This window comes from Varroa destructor, unplaced genomic scaffold (assembly GCF_002443255.2).
Source record: "Varroa destructor unplaced genomic scaffold, Vdes_3.0 BEIS01000004.1, whole genome shotgun sequence".
Classification (NCBI taxonomy): Eukaryota; Metazoa; Arthropoda; class Arachnida; order Mesostigmata; family Varroidae; genus Varroa; species Varroa destructor.
The window spans coordinates 11,755,652-11,771,442 of NW_019211457.1; the positions used below are offsets into that span (position 1 = coordinate 11,755,652).

General features: G+C 40.3%; 1 protein-coding gene across 6 annotated transcripts; it reads left to right on the top strand.

Annotated features, from left to right (window-relative positions):
- Positions 1-82: 82 nt before the first annotated feature.
- Naxe (NAD(P)HX epimerase) lies at positions 83-10,275 on the top strand. 6 transcript variants are annotated; one of them, XM_086987192.1, is made up of 8 exons: positions 174-231; positions 2,300-2,398; positions 4,801-4,929; positions 5,519-5,623; positions 6,343-6,714; positions 7,053-7,227; positions 7,506-7,749; positions 8,239-10,275. In XM_086987192.1, exons 4-8 carry the CDS (start codon positions 5,521-5,523, stop codon positions 8,470-8,472), a joined length of 1,128 nt encoding a protein of 375 aa, XP_086843318.1. In that variant the 5' UTR covers positions 174-231; positions 2,300-2,398; positions 4,801-4,929; positions 5,519-5,520; the 3' UTR covers positions 8,473-10,275. The 6 variants fall into 6 exon arrangements, with proteins under 6 accessions (XP_022659680.1, XP_022659686.1, XP_022659681.1 ...); XM_022803950.2 differs by having other exon boundaries at positions 216-231; positions 4,804-4,929; XM_022803945.2 differs by lacking the exon at positions 4,801-4,929 and having other exon boundaries at positions 83-231.
- The last annotated feature ends 5,516 nt before the right edge of the window (positions 10,276-15,791 follow it).

Sequence of the window (15,791 nt, forward strand, 5' to 3'; positions counted from 1 at the left end):
TAGAGTAGAATATGGATTTCAGCATATCTGAAAAGAAAAGTTCAACATAAACAGCATCATTCCGTTCTTTTATATCCTTTTTTCTTTCACTGATGCAGTCGGAAAATGCATCCATTTGCTCCAGGCGTTGTCTTTTTACTCTACGCCAGCGCCTAGCATAAAGATGCAGTCAAACTGAGGTCAGCTGTTCGCGCGAAGAACTCAGCAGCCTATGGTGCCGGCATTAACTTTGTAAGCAAATAAGTTGTACGTTGATTACTGCGTACGTTTATTATATAGAACCAATTTGTTTTAAGATTATCTTGTTGTTGCACTCATTATGAGTCATACTGTACAAGAGATAATGGCAGTGATCATTATAATACAAGCTCCATTGTTTCGAAGAGCAAACACAGCAGGTTGGCGAAGAATGTCCACTATACCGATTAAATGTTATTAACTTTATATAATTTAGCATTATTGTCTCTTGATTTGTATCGAATACCGTTATGTAAGAAAGTGATGATTGTTTTCTATAAGCGTTCTGTTGAAACAAAGGTACAGTTGCCGATCCGTTGACTGTCATCTCGAAACTTGGTTTTGAGATAATTTATTAAATTCAGCCGGACAGCATTGCAATGAAAGTACTCGATGAATGAAGAGTAAGCCAAACCGATTACTTTAACCGATTGGTTGATATAAGTTTTAGATTCTGCTACCGGTTGTCGCCAGCTATAATTTTTTTTTAAACAGTAAAAGTCTACGGCACAATTCAATAGTATAGTGTATCTGCTTCTCGGCGGAGGCACATAGCATAGCTATCGATCGAGGATGTGGTGATTGCGTGAGGGTATTTATGAGTGAACGACTGAGATGGGCTAGAAGACGAGGTCCGAAGATAGGCTGAGTGATAGATGAGCCATGACATTGGGCTGCTGTCTCAGTAACAGTTTACTGGGCAATGTGTTTGCCTGTTACTCTCGGATATACGTGGTGGTCTAGGTTCCAATTCGGCCGTAGACGTGCTTAGTTTCCCGGGGGGGGTGTCAGCCATTTGATAGAATTGGTAAGAGCGATGCCGGACGTAAAATTGGAAACTTGAATTATAGATAGTTGTTGAAGGCACCTATTGTGGTTCCTAACCACACGTGGTAATAACCTAACGTGATATTACAAGGATTCACAGCAACGATTGATAGTGTTTGTTGTCAGGCAGGTTTGGTGTTGATTCAGTTATTGAAGACTATATCAATGAATGTCATGTCATGCCATCGACTGAGTGATTAAACTATTGTACCTTTTTGTTTAAGATGGCGTTTCCAATTTGTCGCGTTTTTCAATACGCGTATTTATATTTTAGTTAATTCAGAAGATAGGGAAACTCCACTCGTTCATTGTTTGCTTTGATCACCGAACGCAGAAGTAAGAGTCATTTTTTAGCTTCTTTTTATGATTGATAGGATTTTTAATACATTCGAAAATATATAGCTTTTTTAAATATTTGCATTTCTCTTTCATTCAACACTTGAGGTATGGGCAGGCCGGCAGTGCTTCGAGACGTTTGGGGTAAATTTTAGTTTTATATCGATATTCCAGTTCCGAGTTACTCATTTGCTTAATTCACTACGATATGATATGAAATGAAAGAATGCCCAGATTAGTACAGAAGAAAAAACAATTTAAAAAAATTGGCTTATTTGAGCATAAATTTAGAAGGATGTTTCGAGTATAAAATGCCACGTTTAATAACACTAATATTATTGAACATGTAGATTCTCTTCAATAAACAGACTGCATTAAATACGTACTCGTGTCCTAATCGGCGGTGTTGAGAGGATAAAAAAATTGGCTTGTCTTTTTATGGTCCTAATATTGACATTTTGGGGGCGGGTAAGGGTAGGACGATGATCCACGTTAATTCTGTTCTAGCTATGAAACATAAATAGTTGCGTATGCCAATTTATGTGTTCCTTTTTCAAAGGCACTAGTAAAACTTGCGATGTACTTGCTGCAGTATATTTATAATACGTTATTCACGGTACGAAATTGTGTGCAAACAAAGAAGACGCATTGTTTGCCTCGCCAGACGGCGTTCATTCGACTATACGAAGCTTAGTAACAGCTACGTCTTTACTTATCATTGATCAATCATTTGTTACAGTAGAAGCATAAATTGTATAACAGTTCCGGGGCTTCGTATTATTGCACAATTGCAGTGCACGAGTAATACGTAATACATAATGTCCTTTGCAAGCAGGTGGGATCTTTTCAAACGGGTTTCTTTAGAACTATTTTTAACCGTGTTTTTTTTTCTTCTTAGCCGCAAACGCCTCGTGACACTAGAGCTGGCTACCAAATCTCAGCTGTGGTATGAATTTCCTATCAACTCTGCGCTGGGTAACTACAACTGGGAAAACAAGTACGTATGTCGTCTAATATTGAAGACAATTTTCTGCCAGGCAAGAACGGAAAAACAATATTCATGATAGTTCATGTTTATTACGATTCGCATACATGAACGACTATGCTCAGTACTTAACAAAATTCAAGCATGTAGTTGGTGGCGCATCAGCGACATCTGGTGATCGATGGTCACATTTTTAAGGCATCGGAACCAATGAGATTATTGGCCAAGTCGATAGATAATTTAGAAATTTCACTAAACCTAGAGAAGGCCTCGCCAACCTCATGACTAAGGTAAATTTTTGTGCCGATATTGCATAAATTACATGGTGATGTATTTGTATGCCATTAATTATCTAATTAGTAACTTTTTTCAAAAGGTCGTTTTGCAGCAATGAACTCGTGCCGTTGAGTCAAACAGCTTCGTTTTGAGCTATCCCTTTGTGCCAAGTATATTTTACCATATACTTGAGGTAACTTGTGGCCACAAGAAGAGTTTCAAGTTAACTCCGAAAAACTTCTCCGTGCACTGCTATCGATAACTTCCAACAAAAGATGTATTAGTTTATCGTATTGTAATGTAAGTGATCCAAGAGCCAATCAACAGTATACAAACCAGTTAAGCAATCGGCACAACCTCGCACACAAAACACGTCGTAGTCGAAAGGATTACGTTTACTTACGGCGAGTTCGGTGAGACCTTTAATTAAGCTACCGGGCCATAAAATGTCAGATCGACAGGCATCCTGATAGCTCATTACAATAATTATAGAAATATGACTGCCGCCTACCAGATCTAATCAATATGTCACCAAGTCACTACCGTAAGTGTACTAGTATGTAAGTCGTACGAAGCAGCTAAATACTAATAGGGTTATATAGATTGTCACTTTGTTTTTGTTCTTTGGCAAAAAACGCTGTGTCTGTGGGTACGCCGATAAACTATCATTACATCTCGATCATGCAGACGTTGATGCAACGTTATACAATAACGGCAACAAACGGAAGCTCAGTGTAGAAGGCGCATTGGATTTCTTAGCGCCTAATCAACCACATACTCACGTCTTCCCGCTGTCCCGTAGCCTTCAGTCCCCGATATCAACAACAACAACGGTCTCACTTTCGTTATCCCTTGTCACTGCACGTTACCGGTTGGCTGCTGAAGTAGAACAGGATGCCCTCCCAGAATAGCCTTTACTCATAGATCCGAGAAACGGTCTTAGGGAGGGGTCGGAAAGGCAGTGAAAATTAGGCAATTAATGGGTTGGTGGACGTTCACCGGGATGTTCGTGGTGCAGTGGAATGTTCAGTGGATTGTAACGGCCGGGCATTGCTAGCTATCATTGCTGGGCTCAGGCCATTTGCAGCTGGCTATTCCTCCATGCCGCATTGTCCGTTGTTGTTCTGGCCACCTCTTCCCACAGACTTGGCAGCTTCCCAAAGCCATGTCGTTTTACCACACGGCATAACAACGTCTCGCGTTGAGGGGTTGCACGAGCAGGAGAGAGATGGGGATTCGACACTGCCGCCCCTGATCAGACTTCGATCGTCCCCTTAGTCCCCTTAGTCGCATCGTTTCAGGAAGAAAAAAGCTGAGATTGGTGAGCATATTTACACGATCGGTCCCCATGCGGAACACGCGAACAGAGTAGTATCTCTACCAGGACGAAGTTCTGTCTTTTTAACACTGCTTGAACGGACCGCTGGCAATCGGCGAATACAAGCTTGTGTCTAGTCTGTGCGTCGGCGTACTTGTCTGAATTAATAATATATATTGAAAATATGCATGTAATGCGTGTGTTTGGGCGTGTTTCTTTGTGTCTACACATCACAAAGATACTATAGCCGCCACCGATACCTTCTACTTGCTCTACAAAGGGCGCCTTAAGCAAATGTTTCGTGAGCTCCGTAGCCAAGCTCAGCTTCTTACTAATGTAAATACTAGTGACATCATATACGTGCTATGCGTGCGTGGGTGCGTGCATGCATGTGGGTGTATGTTTTGTTGAGCAACCTACAATTGCGCAGAGTGGAAACACCGGGCGTGCGCTTTTAACAGCAGAAATGATGATCTCTGCGTCCGTTCGCTTTGGCGTAGAAGTTGACCTAGAAGAAACCTTGATTAAGTGCGCACCTTAGGGTAAATCTCAATGCTGCTAACTATACTCGCGGTTATGAGCCGCATACGACGACGAGATGTCCCTAAAATCATAACCAGTAGATCGCACCTAGTTTTCCAACTGGGCTGGCTTAGTCGCTATCTGATTGCTTTTGCTAACACGAAAAGCTGCAGTTCTATCACATTTGTTTCGGCCAAGCGGTCAATTTCGGATTTGAGATCTGTTCCGCATCTATGATTTGAAGGAGATGGCAATGTAATTGACCGACTAAGTGAAAAATTGGCTAATTACGTTCAAGAAGTTACAGAATATACTGTAGAGTGCTTGGAGAGCACACGAGGTCTGTCCAACAATTCCGCTGACGAAGCCGAACTATCATGTGTGATGCAGTAACTACTCCGAGTCTTCGCAGAAAAATACACAATAGGTAAGTTCTGTTTTCAGTGGTTCGTACCTCTGTTCCAAAATTTGAATCCGCCTGCTTACTGGTCTAACGAGGTGATATGTGTACCTCGATGCGACCAACCGTTGTTTTGAACGCAGTATATTGGCGTGACATGCAATCTGACATCGATCACGCTATAGACAGAAGCGGGTATAAAGTTATATTAAGTTAAATTACCTACAAAATGACATTATACAGTCAACTGTTTTCCCCTTTTAGCGCACCGATGGTTTATCGGTCGGGAAAGTGCACTAGAGTGTGATTATTATGTTGAGTATGAGGATATTATACCTCAGCGGTGCGAAGAGATCGCTCTGGATCCGAAATAAACAGATTTAGTAATCTATATGTGCGAGCGTTCACGCCTGTCTTGCAGAAATGAAAGCTAGTCATACCAGACCTACTGACGTATGTGAGTGTATCTATACTAGGCTTCTTTCGATAAAATGGACGTTGTGGCTTTTTCAAACTTTAAATCTAAGCTTGGCATATATCAGGAATTTACTTGTCCTTTTCTCTATTTAGTATCGACTACTATCGATAATCGATTATCACTCGTTGCATGTTTCAGTTATGGTACAAATTATGCCTGTGCATTGGCGAAAACCGAACAAGACATTTGACATCAATAAGAAGACGCATTCGCCAAATCCACAACCCACGCTCCTAATTTCTGGTACATAATTGCTGGTTTTCGCAGCTTATCGACTCAATCGATCAACGAATTTTCTACCGCTCGAGGTTTTCACCAACGTCCGATGGCCGACCGGGTCATGGTAAAGGCTCCATGTCTTCCTGGGTTTAGCAAGCTTCTTCGAACAGTCCTATTGGTTTTAGTAAACAAATATGCCGCACTAGTTCAGTAATTTCTGAACTTTACAAAGAAGAAAATGGAGCGAGGGCCGAAAGTGTACCTTTTCAACCTGGAATCTCCATATTTTGCAGCCTGAAATCGACGTTAAATATCGCTATTGCCTATGATATAATAACAGATTTAGAATTTAGATTCTAGACAGAAATAGTGAAAAGCATTCAGAATTCTAAAAAAAAAGAGAAGAACTTCTGGGGGATTTAAACCACTAACTTCATCTTAACAGCACGAAAGTCCAGCACCTTTAACGAAGGTTCGTTAAAGGTTCGGGCTACCTGAGGAAAAGGTTCGTGAAAGGTCTCAGAGCAATTCTATGCGAACAACATAGTTTCCTTTCACTTGTTATTGAATTTTATAATATATGGTATTGTTTTCAAGCAGGAAAATTCGAGAAATGTGGCCCTTTTTTTGTGTTACGCTCGGCTTTCGCTGCAGTGATTAGTAATTTTTACGGCGTGTTAGGAGATCACGTTCTAACGCCGTTCATAATCCTCTCTTCGTTAACGTTTGTTGGTTTTTTGCAGGCGGCACAATCCGGCAACGTAGCGTTAACAGCGAGATTGCCACACTCTTACGTTTGCAAGCCTTTTCTTCCATATCTTGTAAAAATTTGCATACTTCACTAGGTTCGTCCAGTCTTATTTGCACCGCTTCGTCCTTTGGCCTACGAACGCCTTGCTTAGCAACGTTATTAACTCTCGCGGCAATTAACCACGGGTCTTCTGGCAGCGCAATATTGCCCATCGCGTTTGGTTGCAACTTCTCTTCCATCATGTGCTCCTTGTCGACGAAGAGTTCACTTAACGTTGCGATTCCTGAGGACATGTCCTTCCTCACCCAGGACGAGGCTACCAAGATCGATGTCGAATTATTTGACGAATACGGCTTTACCATTGGTAATGTATCAATATAGAAAAATACATTGATAATGTATTGAGGCAGATTTTATACTGTGTATACATTTCACTGAAACCTAACAGGAATTCTTTGCTTACTAATACACTGCGAGCATTTAATCAGTAGTTCTTATCACTTTTGAAAAGCCTCACCATTTCTGACGCATACGTTACAGTGAACACAGTGACCTGTAGAATTACATTGCTAACGTGTTACGACTATCTGAGCAAACCTGACAATCTTATCCGAAAATTCATTTCCCTTTTTTCGTCTATCGTCTCTACCCATAGTTTGGCAACTATCTTTGTCTCCATTCTATATTTTCCTACGCTTGTAGATCAATTGATGGAGTTAGCTGGCTTAGCAGTTGCAACGGCGATCGCAAAGGCGTATCCACCAAACGCAGTTCAAGGGGGCTCCGGAAATGTTGACAAATCTTCTCCATCGGCACCGAAAGTACTCATTTGTGCTGGACCGGGAAATAACGGCGGAGACGGACTCGTTGCGGCTAGGTTTGATAATAGATTATATCATGTTCTTCTTAGCTGATCTCTTTTTCGAGGTTCGAATGCATAGGTACACTATTTTGCAACCTAGATCACTATTCAAAGACAGCCTTCTTTTCGACTTCGTTCGAATTAGTTTTGTATCGTCCTCTTAAACGAATAAATTATATCGTACCAGACATGAATTAGTAAATGAAGGTTCACTGATGGCCTCTTAACTCTAGCCAGCTATTCCGTATGTCCATTTGAATAGGTATTGCTTGTTCGAATCTCGTTCCTTTCAGACATCTGAAGTGGTTTGGCTACGATCCGTGTATATTCTATCCAAAACAGCCTGCCAAGCCTTTGTTCGCGGCCCTTCGTCGCCAATGCGAAGAAATGGAGATTTCATTTATGAGCTTCCTGCCAGATGCGACTCTGGTCGACCAAAACTTCGCGTTGGTAGTGGACGCTTTATTTGGTTTCGGTTTCAGACCGCCCGTACGACCTGAATTTGTTGAAGTGTTGCAAAAGTTGTGCAAATTCAAGGTTTGTTTATCAGCTGAATTCTTTCCCATAGAACCTGAGTCCGAACACTGCCTCGAATCACGCCTAGTAAACAGAAAATAACCTGTTCGATAGAGCACTCTTTACGTCAGACTTAAATTTTACAGTTTATCCGTACGGATCTTACATTCTGAAAGTCTAGACAGGCAAATGTATGTACTGCGACATCCAGTTCCTATAAGAGATTTTGCGTTCCAAGCTTATGCTGAGCTATCGTTTGAACGCGGGAAAGCTGGGATGATATATGGCAACGGACTAAAACCACTATCTACAAACGAGAGGAATGGCTTTAATATTGATAGTGGAAATGTCGTGACCGTTTATCTAAGTAGGATTTGTTGTAGCGTTTATTAGGGTCTTAAAAATTATCGATAAACTAAGAAACATACCCTTGTACAGTTTTAATATTCGCTCAGTTCTTTTTCTCCGTGATAGCGGAATGTTAATACGCGCTTTTGTCTCTGATTCCAGACCCCGATCGTGAGTGTTGACGTGCCGTCGGGTTGGGACGTCGAGATGGGGCCACATGCCGATTCAATTAAGCCGGCCATGGTCGTATCACTTACAGCGCCTAAGAAGTGTGTCCAGAACTACAAGGGCAAACATTTTCTCGGTGGGCGATTCATACCCAATTCACTAGCAGCTAAGTACAAGCTCCGTTTACCCACGTACGTCGGAACCGAACTTGTAATCCGACTGCAATAGAACTTAAGTGAAACTACTTAACTAGCCCCGTCGACTGTCAGCATCTCCTGGTTGGGGTACTTCAGCTGCATAATGGTCTCACAGAGTCATTACAATGTGAAATGCGTTAGACGTGAACACTACAACTATCAACAAATCTTCACCGTATCGAACAGTGCCAGCATGAGCTAACTAACTGTCGTTATTTTTAGTACTCGTGCTTAATGTATTCAAACGTATATCGTTTAATGTAAGAGCGGTTGATCAGCGTGATTATTGATCGAAGTTAATGCGTCCGGTATGCTAGAGTTATATGGTATACTGAAAAGGCAAAGTCCTGACAGAAGCCCACTTAGTCGTTCCGCTTGCAAACTGTGTGTATAGCGTCAGTAACTGGCACTTACTATAGCTGATACAATACTCGATTATACAGAGATCTTGTACCAGTCCAAAAAATAACGATGATATAGAGTTGAAAGTATGCACAACAGTCGTCGCTTTGTTTATACTGGGTCTTCTGTTTGTCAGCTTTGCTCTATGTTAAACGAAGACTAAATCTCTGTTACATTTCTGCTATGTTTGGTATTTGTAAAAAACGGAAACTCGGAAGAAGAAATTTATTCTTATTATATCGACGATATATACATATATAACGAGTGGCTATGTCGATAGACAACATCATCAGGCTGTCAACATACGCCAAATGCTATTCTACGACGACTGAATAATCAGTAAAAAATGTCGTGCTTCGTAACATGCTTTCATTGGCTATTAAGGGAAAGTGTTGACCCGTTCCCTAATACCGGGTCCGCCGTTGGTCTTGAATCAAGTGACTGGTGTTACTTAATCTTTAATGAAGGTTTCGATGATAATTTGCTTCATTATCGTAACATTAAACTATAGCCTCGAGTGTAGGAGCGAAAAACCATTTTTTGATATATCAGAAAAATCTGGGGGAATCCTACCCGGATAGGTCGTTCCTAACAGTCCGTTCCTTTGGCAACACGCTTTTCCCTGCATCTGTCATAATAGGCCCTTGGAAGCTGAAAAAATTAACTGATATTGTTTAGCTCCAGTTTCCGGTGCGGCAGAGGACGACCAGTCTCAGATTTGGTTATGATGAGATTTTAGTGCTGTATCGGTAAATGAAATAAAAGGATGTTGTGTTCCCGTCGAAGTTTGAAATACCCTACTTATTGTCTAAGTGAATCACGTTATATCAATCAATAGACGACACGCATGGATTTAAGCCACACAGCTCAACTCTGATCGTAACACCGATAGATCGGTATATTGTAGACGCGTTGATCAAAAAATCTTGTTAATTTAACTTCCGTTAAACGAATGTCGACTTCCCTAACTCATAGGATTGAAATATTCAGTATGAAAAATAAGTTTAACTTAATTCGAGTACGTTACATTTTCGGGCTAAGCGGTGTCGTGCACCCAGTGACAAGAGATTGCCAGCTGAAAATATGGGGAGTTAGAAAATAAGAATCACGATGACTTTGAAAAGAAAATCTATGAAGAAAGCTATTGACGATGTTATCTACAGAGTGTACATATATGTACCTATTATATCACTAATCTTGCTCATGAATCAAAAGATAAGCTACCTGTGTTTCTATTACAGAAAACTGTTAGCTTCAAGGTGTGAAAACAGACTTAGATCGTAGCACTATGTATTGGAAGTTTGATGATGATTTATTTGAATGGCCTGTTTATTCACTCTAAAATGTAAATTTGCTTTTTGCTTGGTACGATTTCTATGACACCGACGAAGGCTACGACTACTAAATAAAGATGAAGATCGGTATTATTGCAGATTTGTTCTTCATTATGCGGTAGACACTAAAACAAAAAGAAACCTAGTAACATATAGCTACTTCGTTTTATATAAGCGCAAAAAACATTGTAATAAACCCAGCTATAGCCGATGCGTTTTGTGTAGTGATTGGTTTGACCAAGAACGCCAAGGGGAAAACGACCTACAGGGGGGAATATTTATCTCAATTTAAAGTACCTCTACATGAGTATCTTTTAATTAGAATCTATCAGCAGGTAGCAAAAGACTAAATGGTACCTTCAGGTCATATTCGTGTAAGATAAAGGTTTACTTGTTTACTTGCAGTTTTGTTAGTTATTGGTGATTATCAGCTTCATTTTAAACGGAAGACCCTTGCAAGCTTGTTGAAAAAACCTTTTTTCAAACTCATGTCGAAGCTATTCGAGGGCCTGAGTGCGGGGCTCACCATGATACAGTCTACCAAGCTCAGAAGTAGAGTAAGTAAGTACGAGTCCTGTTTAATCATTCAGATTTAAGGCCCTATCTGATCCGGTCGGTATTGAGGCTACTGTCTCTTCACCTGCTTACATGCTTTCAAACTGTCAAAGACTTACTACACCCTACGTTACCGTTGATTTCCAATATATTCTCGTAGATCCCAACACGCTAGCCATGGCATATGTTTATTATTGTCAATCAGGACAAATGCTTTTGCTTTCAGTTCATCAAACAGGTGGCCTTGTCGAGGTTCGCTATAGAGCAAGAACAGTAGGTATGAGCGACCCGCGGCAAAGGGCCGCTGGTGACGAGTATACCCGCTACTATGCTATGATTTTATTCTAAAGACTTCCGGAACGCTGAGATCCTAATACTATACCGCCGAACGCTATTACCCCATAATACCGTAAATCTTTGTGGATTGAGTACGATGTTTCGGCATTCGGCACCAATTAGGAGCATTGATAAAGCATTTCACCAAGTATAAACGCACAGCTTTAAAGAAGATTTCCACAAAATCATATTTTATGTTCCGACAAAAACACGATTGTACACCTTGTTTGCAGTCCAATCTATTTTATGGTTTGCCTCTATTTGAGAAACCGTCAACGGCAGTTGGCTGCAGACAAGGTTGGACTCAATAAATTCGACCTTAGAAAGATGCGTATCGCAGAGCTCCAATAGGTTATTGCACGCAAGGTGATCACTTGCGCGTTGTTAAGCGTAATTCAATGTCAAAACTTTTATCCAAATGAAGAGTGAACATGGATTCTTTAAACTATCTTCATTTGTTAATGCTGCCACTTCTATGCCACGACTGTTAAGAGGCGTTGGTGATTTCTTCCCTGCAGTCCTGAAAGGCTTGGTCTTTCCGATTTGAATGCCAAGCAAACATCAAACGGTTAAAGGTAACATTTGGTGAGGGATTCATCAAGCAGTAGTTTATAAATGACATTTTGCTAACGGCATTTTTAAAAAAAGACATTCGCATTATGCAGATATGTGCTTGCTCAGAGAGCGCTCTCAAGCCTTTTTTCATCACCTAGAGGTATTTAGTCTAGCGAACTAGTTTCTACAGTTCATTCATTCATTTCGTCTGCAGCAGACTCTTACGGGGAAGTTTACGCTAGCGTTGCCGTTTAATTGCCGGTATCTGGCACAAGCTTATAACTAAACTTTTGTATAGATAGGGAATTGACGATTCTTTAAGCCAGCAAATCACGCTGAGGTTCGATATGTAATAGTAGGCAAAATAAACAATTCTTGTCAAGCAAGCCTATCGTGGGGGATAGAATAGAACCGTTTTTCCGGACGGAAGGAATATGTGGCGACACGCTATGCAGTTTACTATATGAGACTATTTTGGGCTTGCCATAAGAAGATTACTAAAAGAAAGTTTATCAGTGAGAAACGGCTACTATGCGTCCTAAACTAGCGTGACTTACGAAGGACAACTACACAATTGATTGGGCCATCAGATAAGCGATCATCATTTGAGCGTGCTTAAACCGTAATATGGTACGACATCGGAACTGACACGCTAGTTCCGTCGTTCATATTTAAAACGAGCACACGTGGCCAAGATTAGCAGTGATACATGCAGGTAGACCCATATTCGCACGCATAGGAAATATCGTTAAAAGAAGGAAATTCGCACCATTTATGCTTATACGGGTCCACTCGCGTGAAACGACACGTGGCAAAAACAAACAAAAAGCTCTACCGGCGAACTAAGTTTAGTCGACTGTTGTTTTGGGTTTTTGCCTTAGTAACTCGAAAAAAGCAACTCCCTTATGTCTCGCAGCTGTAAGGTTTGTTAATACTGAGGTGAATAACAATTTGTTTATAGGAACTCAGGGGCCGGCTGAACTTTCATTATCATGTTAAATAAAAAGGACTAGACACTGACTGCTGCTGCTTCAGTGTTCCTTTTTGTACTCCTGCTGCTAACTGTTTGCAGGCAAGGATTTTTGTGATAAATAAGTTACTTATTTTAATAATATGATATTCGATAACTTAAAGTCTCGTAACAATTCTCAACAACGAATTGATTAATTATTGCAGGAGGGTAGAATTGGTTGTTTTTGCTTCGAATCAGAGGGTATAGGTTTGAGGTACAGAACTGAGGCAGTCTGACGATTACTGATAAATCGAAACATTTATGCATGCAATCTTTATTGCATATTATCTTTAGTCGTTTTAAAATAAAACATTACCGAACTATTAATTTAAATGTAAGAATAACTTCGAAGAAACGTATGTTTATGCGTCTTTTCGTCTCTGTATACCAACACCATGTGCATATATGTACACCTATGCAGAAACATATTTACGACAAAACAAGTATCTCAGCGAGGCCAGGCTCTGCAACACCTCACCAGACATATTCGAGTACCGAAGCTATTTTTTAGACCATTCATACTCCTCGGAGTTTATAGTTAGTCTGGCTTCTTAGCAGCAGCGTCATGGCATGCTAGTGCTCCGAACGCAGCAGAACCTTGCCAATTATTCAGCCATTGCAAAGATATCCAAACGCCACTCAACACCCCATCTTTAGAAGGCATATGGCGTCACTCTCATGCGCAAGATCGGGATCGGCCCCGAAGCCAAGGTCCAGGTGAGCCTATCGACGCTCTGTTATCTTCACGTATGTTTCTAATAATAGTTGAACAGGGTTCTCCTGTGAGCTATATGTGAGTTTGCAATCGTAGAGTAGCAAGTATCCGCAACAAGTAATACATGGCGGTCGACATCCGTTGCCTCATAAAGGATCTGTGATAGCGACGGCAACGGCGGCAGCCTCCAAGCGAACTGCAAGGGTCAAATGCCCAGTGCGTTTACCTATTGACAACACAGCCGACATTGATGCAACGTCCAGCCATCGTAGAATATTACTAGGAAAATTAGTACAATGAATCTATAGCTAGGCGTAAATCAGCAACAACAGCGCAACCGTCTAGTTAGGATCCACTTATAATAATCATCCCATTTATTTTTAGTGTACGTAATTGTGTACGACTCGTCGTTACATGCTGATTGGACGTTTCAGTTTCAACTAACTTAGTCGATCTAGCGTGAGTAACTTCATCGACGTTACTTTAGATGTATTTGCACTAATAGTGCCAAAAGCGGTGTTTTCGTGGCAACGCCTGGGGCAAGTTCCTTAAAAAACAGAATGGCAAATTGCAATCACGCATTAGTCTCGTGTGTGTACTTTTGAAGTACTACTTTGGTAATCTTGCTGGACATTTATAGACTCTCTATTCAAGGATTGTATAGCAATACGTAATGGCACGGATAAGCTTCTTACGTACATCGATGCAGGACATTGGAATAGAATACTACCGTGCCGCTGCTGCTGGTGCTGCTACTGCTCTTTAGAAACATCTTCTCTGGAGAGAAAACTATTTTTGAAAGCTGAAAACTTCAACTGGGTGCGATCCATCATTGATCACTGTACCTCACTGTATATAACTGAACAAGTCACTCTAAAAATAGAAAATTACTTCGACACTAAGGACTATACTATCTACACGTGCAGCGTTATTCTCAGCTTTAACAGCCAGCGGTTCTATTCATGGGATCTCATTTGTCCCCGCTTGTACGAAAACTTACGATATGGTTTGAGATTGTATTCTCAGACGCGTAGAGGTGGTTGTATTTAAAAATTCATATATATATATATATATATATTTGAGGTTTGTAAGAGAGACATATAGAACTTCGCATATGGTTAGCAACGTTTTTTTCCATTTCCAATAACTTGTTTCTCATTTAATGGCTGCCAAACAAAATATATGGAACTAAAGTATTTATCAGAAGTCCTCGTATCGGCACACGTTATGTTTGTCATCAAGGGTTCCAAGCCAGGAGGTTAGCTATCTAATCGTGGCAGCGGAAAAATATGATTGTTCGGTCGCACAGATCTTAAGCACACTTTGTTCTCTTGCTATATAGTGATACGGTCGGTTTGGTAGGCAAACGAATCGAAAAAAAAAATCATTTTATTATATAAAGAAAGCAAATAATAGTAATAAATAGTTGAAAAAAAAAAAAACTTTTTTTAGTTGTTTCCTTATCAGGTAAAGAGGTAATCGATAAATCGTAAGAAAATAACAGACATTTATTATTTTTTACGGAAGTTACTGCAAAATAACCTAGCGACATTTTAGGCTAAAAAATGCAGGAATATGGCACGGGGAAGCTTACGTTTCACAATTACCTTAGCAATACCCTTTTATTATGATTAGCTCTATGGAATTTTGAGAACAAACAGTCCTAGGCCCGGGAGACGAATCTATGGGTTCGTTTTCCAGCGGATTCGGGGTTCCTTCCTAGGATTCGGGGTTTGTTAAAATTAATTTTGATAAAATGCCTATATTTACACAGTTGAATTGAAGCATCTATATCCAGAATCTTTGAGGTGATAGAATATAGTTTGATACAGTATGAAACATAAACTTTGCTTTTTTCATTGAATCAAGCTAACCCTTAACTAAAATCAATGGTGCTATTTTGAACTTTAAGCATAAAATCGTCCTTTGATGCTACATCATGTAAAACTTGAGAAATATATCTTTGTGTCTAGCGCAATGCTTTGTAACGACCAATCGAAATTTCTTAGACCGATTTTCGCAGTCGGAAACTTGCGTATTATGAATAGTTCTTTGGAGTTCTCATTTTTAAAAATATATAAATTAATGGTGGGTTTAGCGAGCCGTTTACTTATTTCGAGATTCATCCATAATGTATAGAGTGTGAACGATGATGGCGCATAGCACAATATCACGCTTGCGATATCGTGGAAATAATGCTTTGGATACGAGAATGTGGCGCTAGTCGAGAAAAAAAGGGCACCAGGTTGTGGCAAAAAAAGGCAGAGTAGTCAACTGTATAAAATGTATAATTATTTTATTTTTATATAGAAACGTTAACGCATTTATTCAAAGCTACTCTCGGACATTTATATGGTCATGGGATTTATATGGTCACAGGCTCTGAATCTGAATAGGACATGTTCGATCTTAATACTTCGAACTCATATTTCAAACACGTC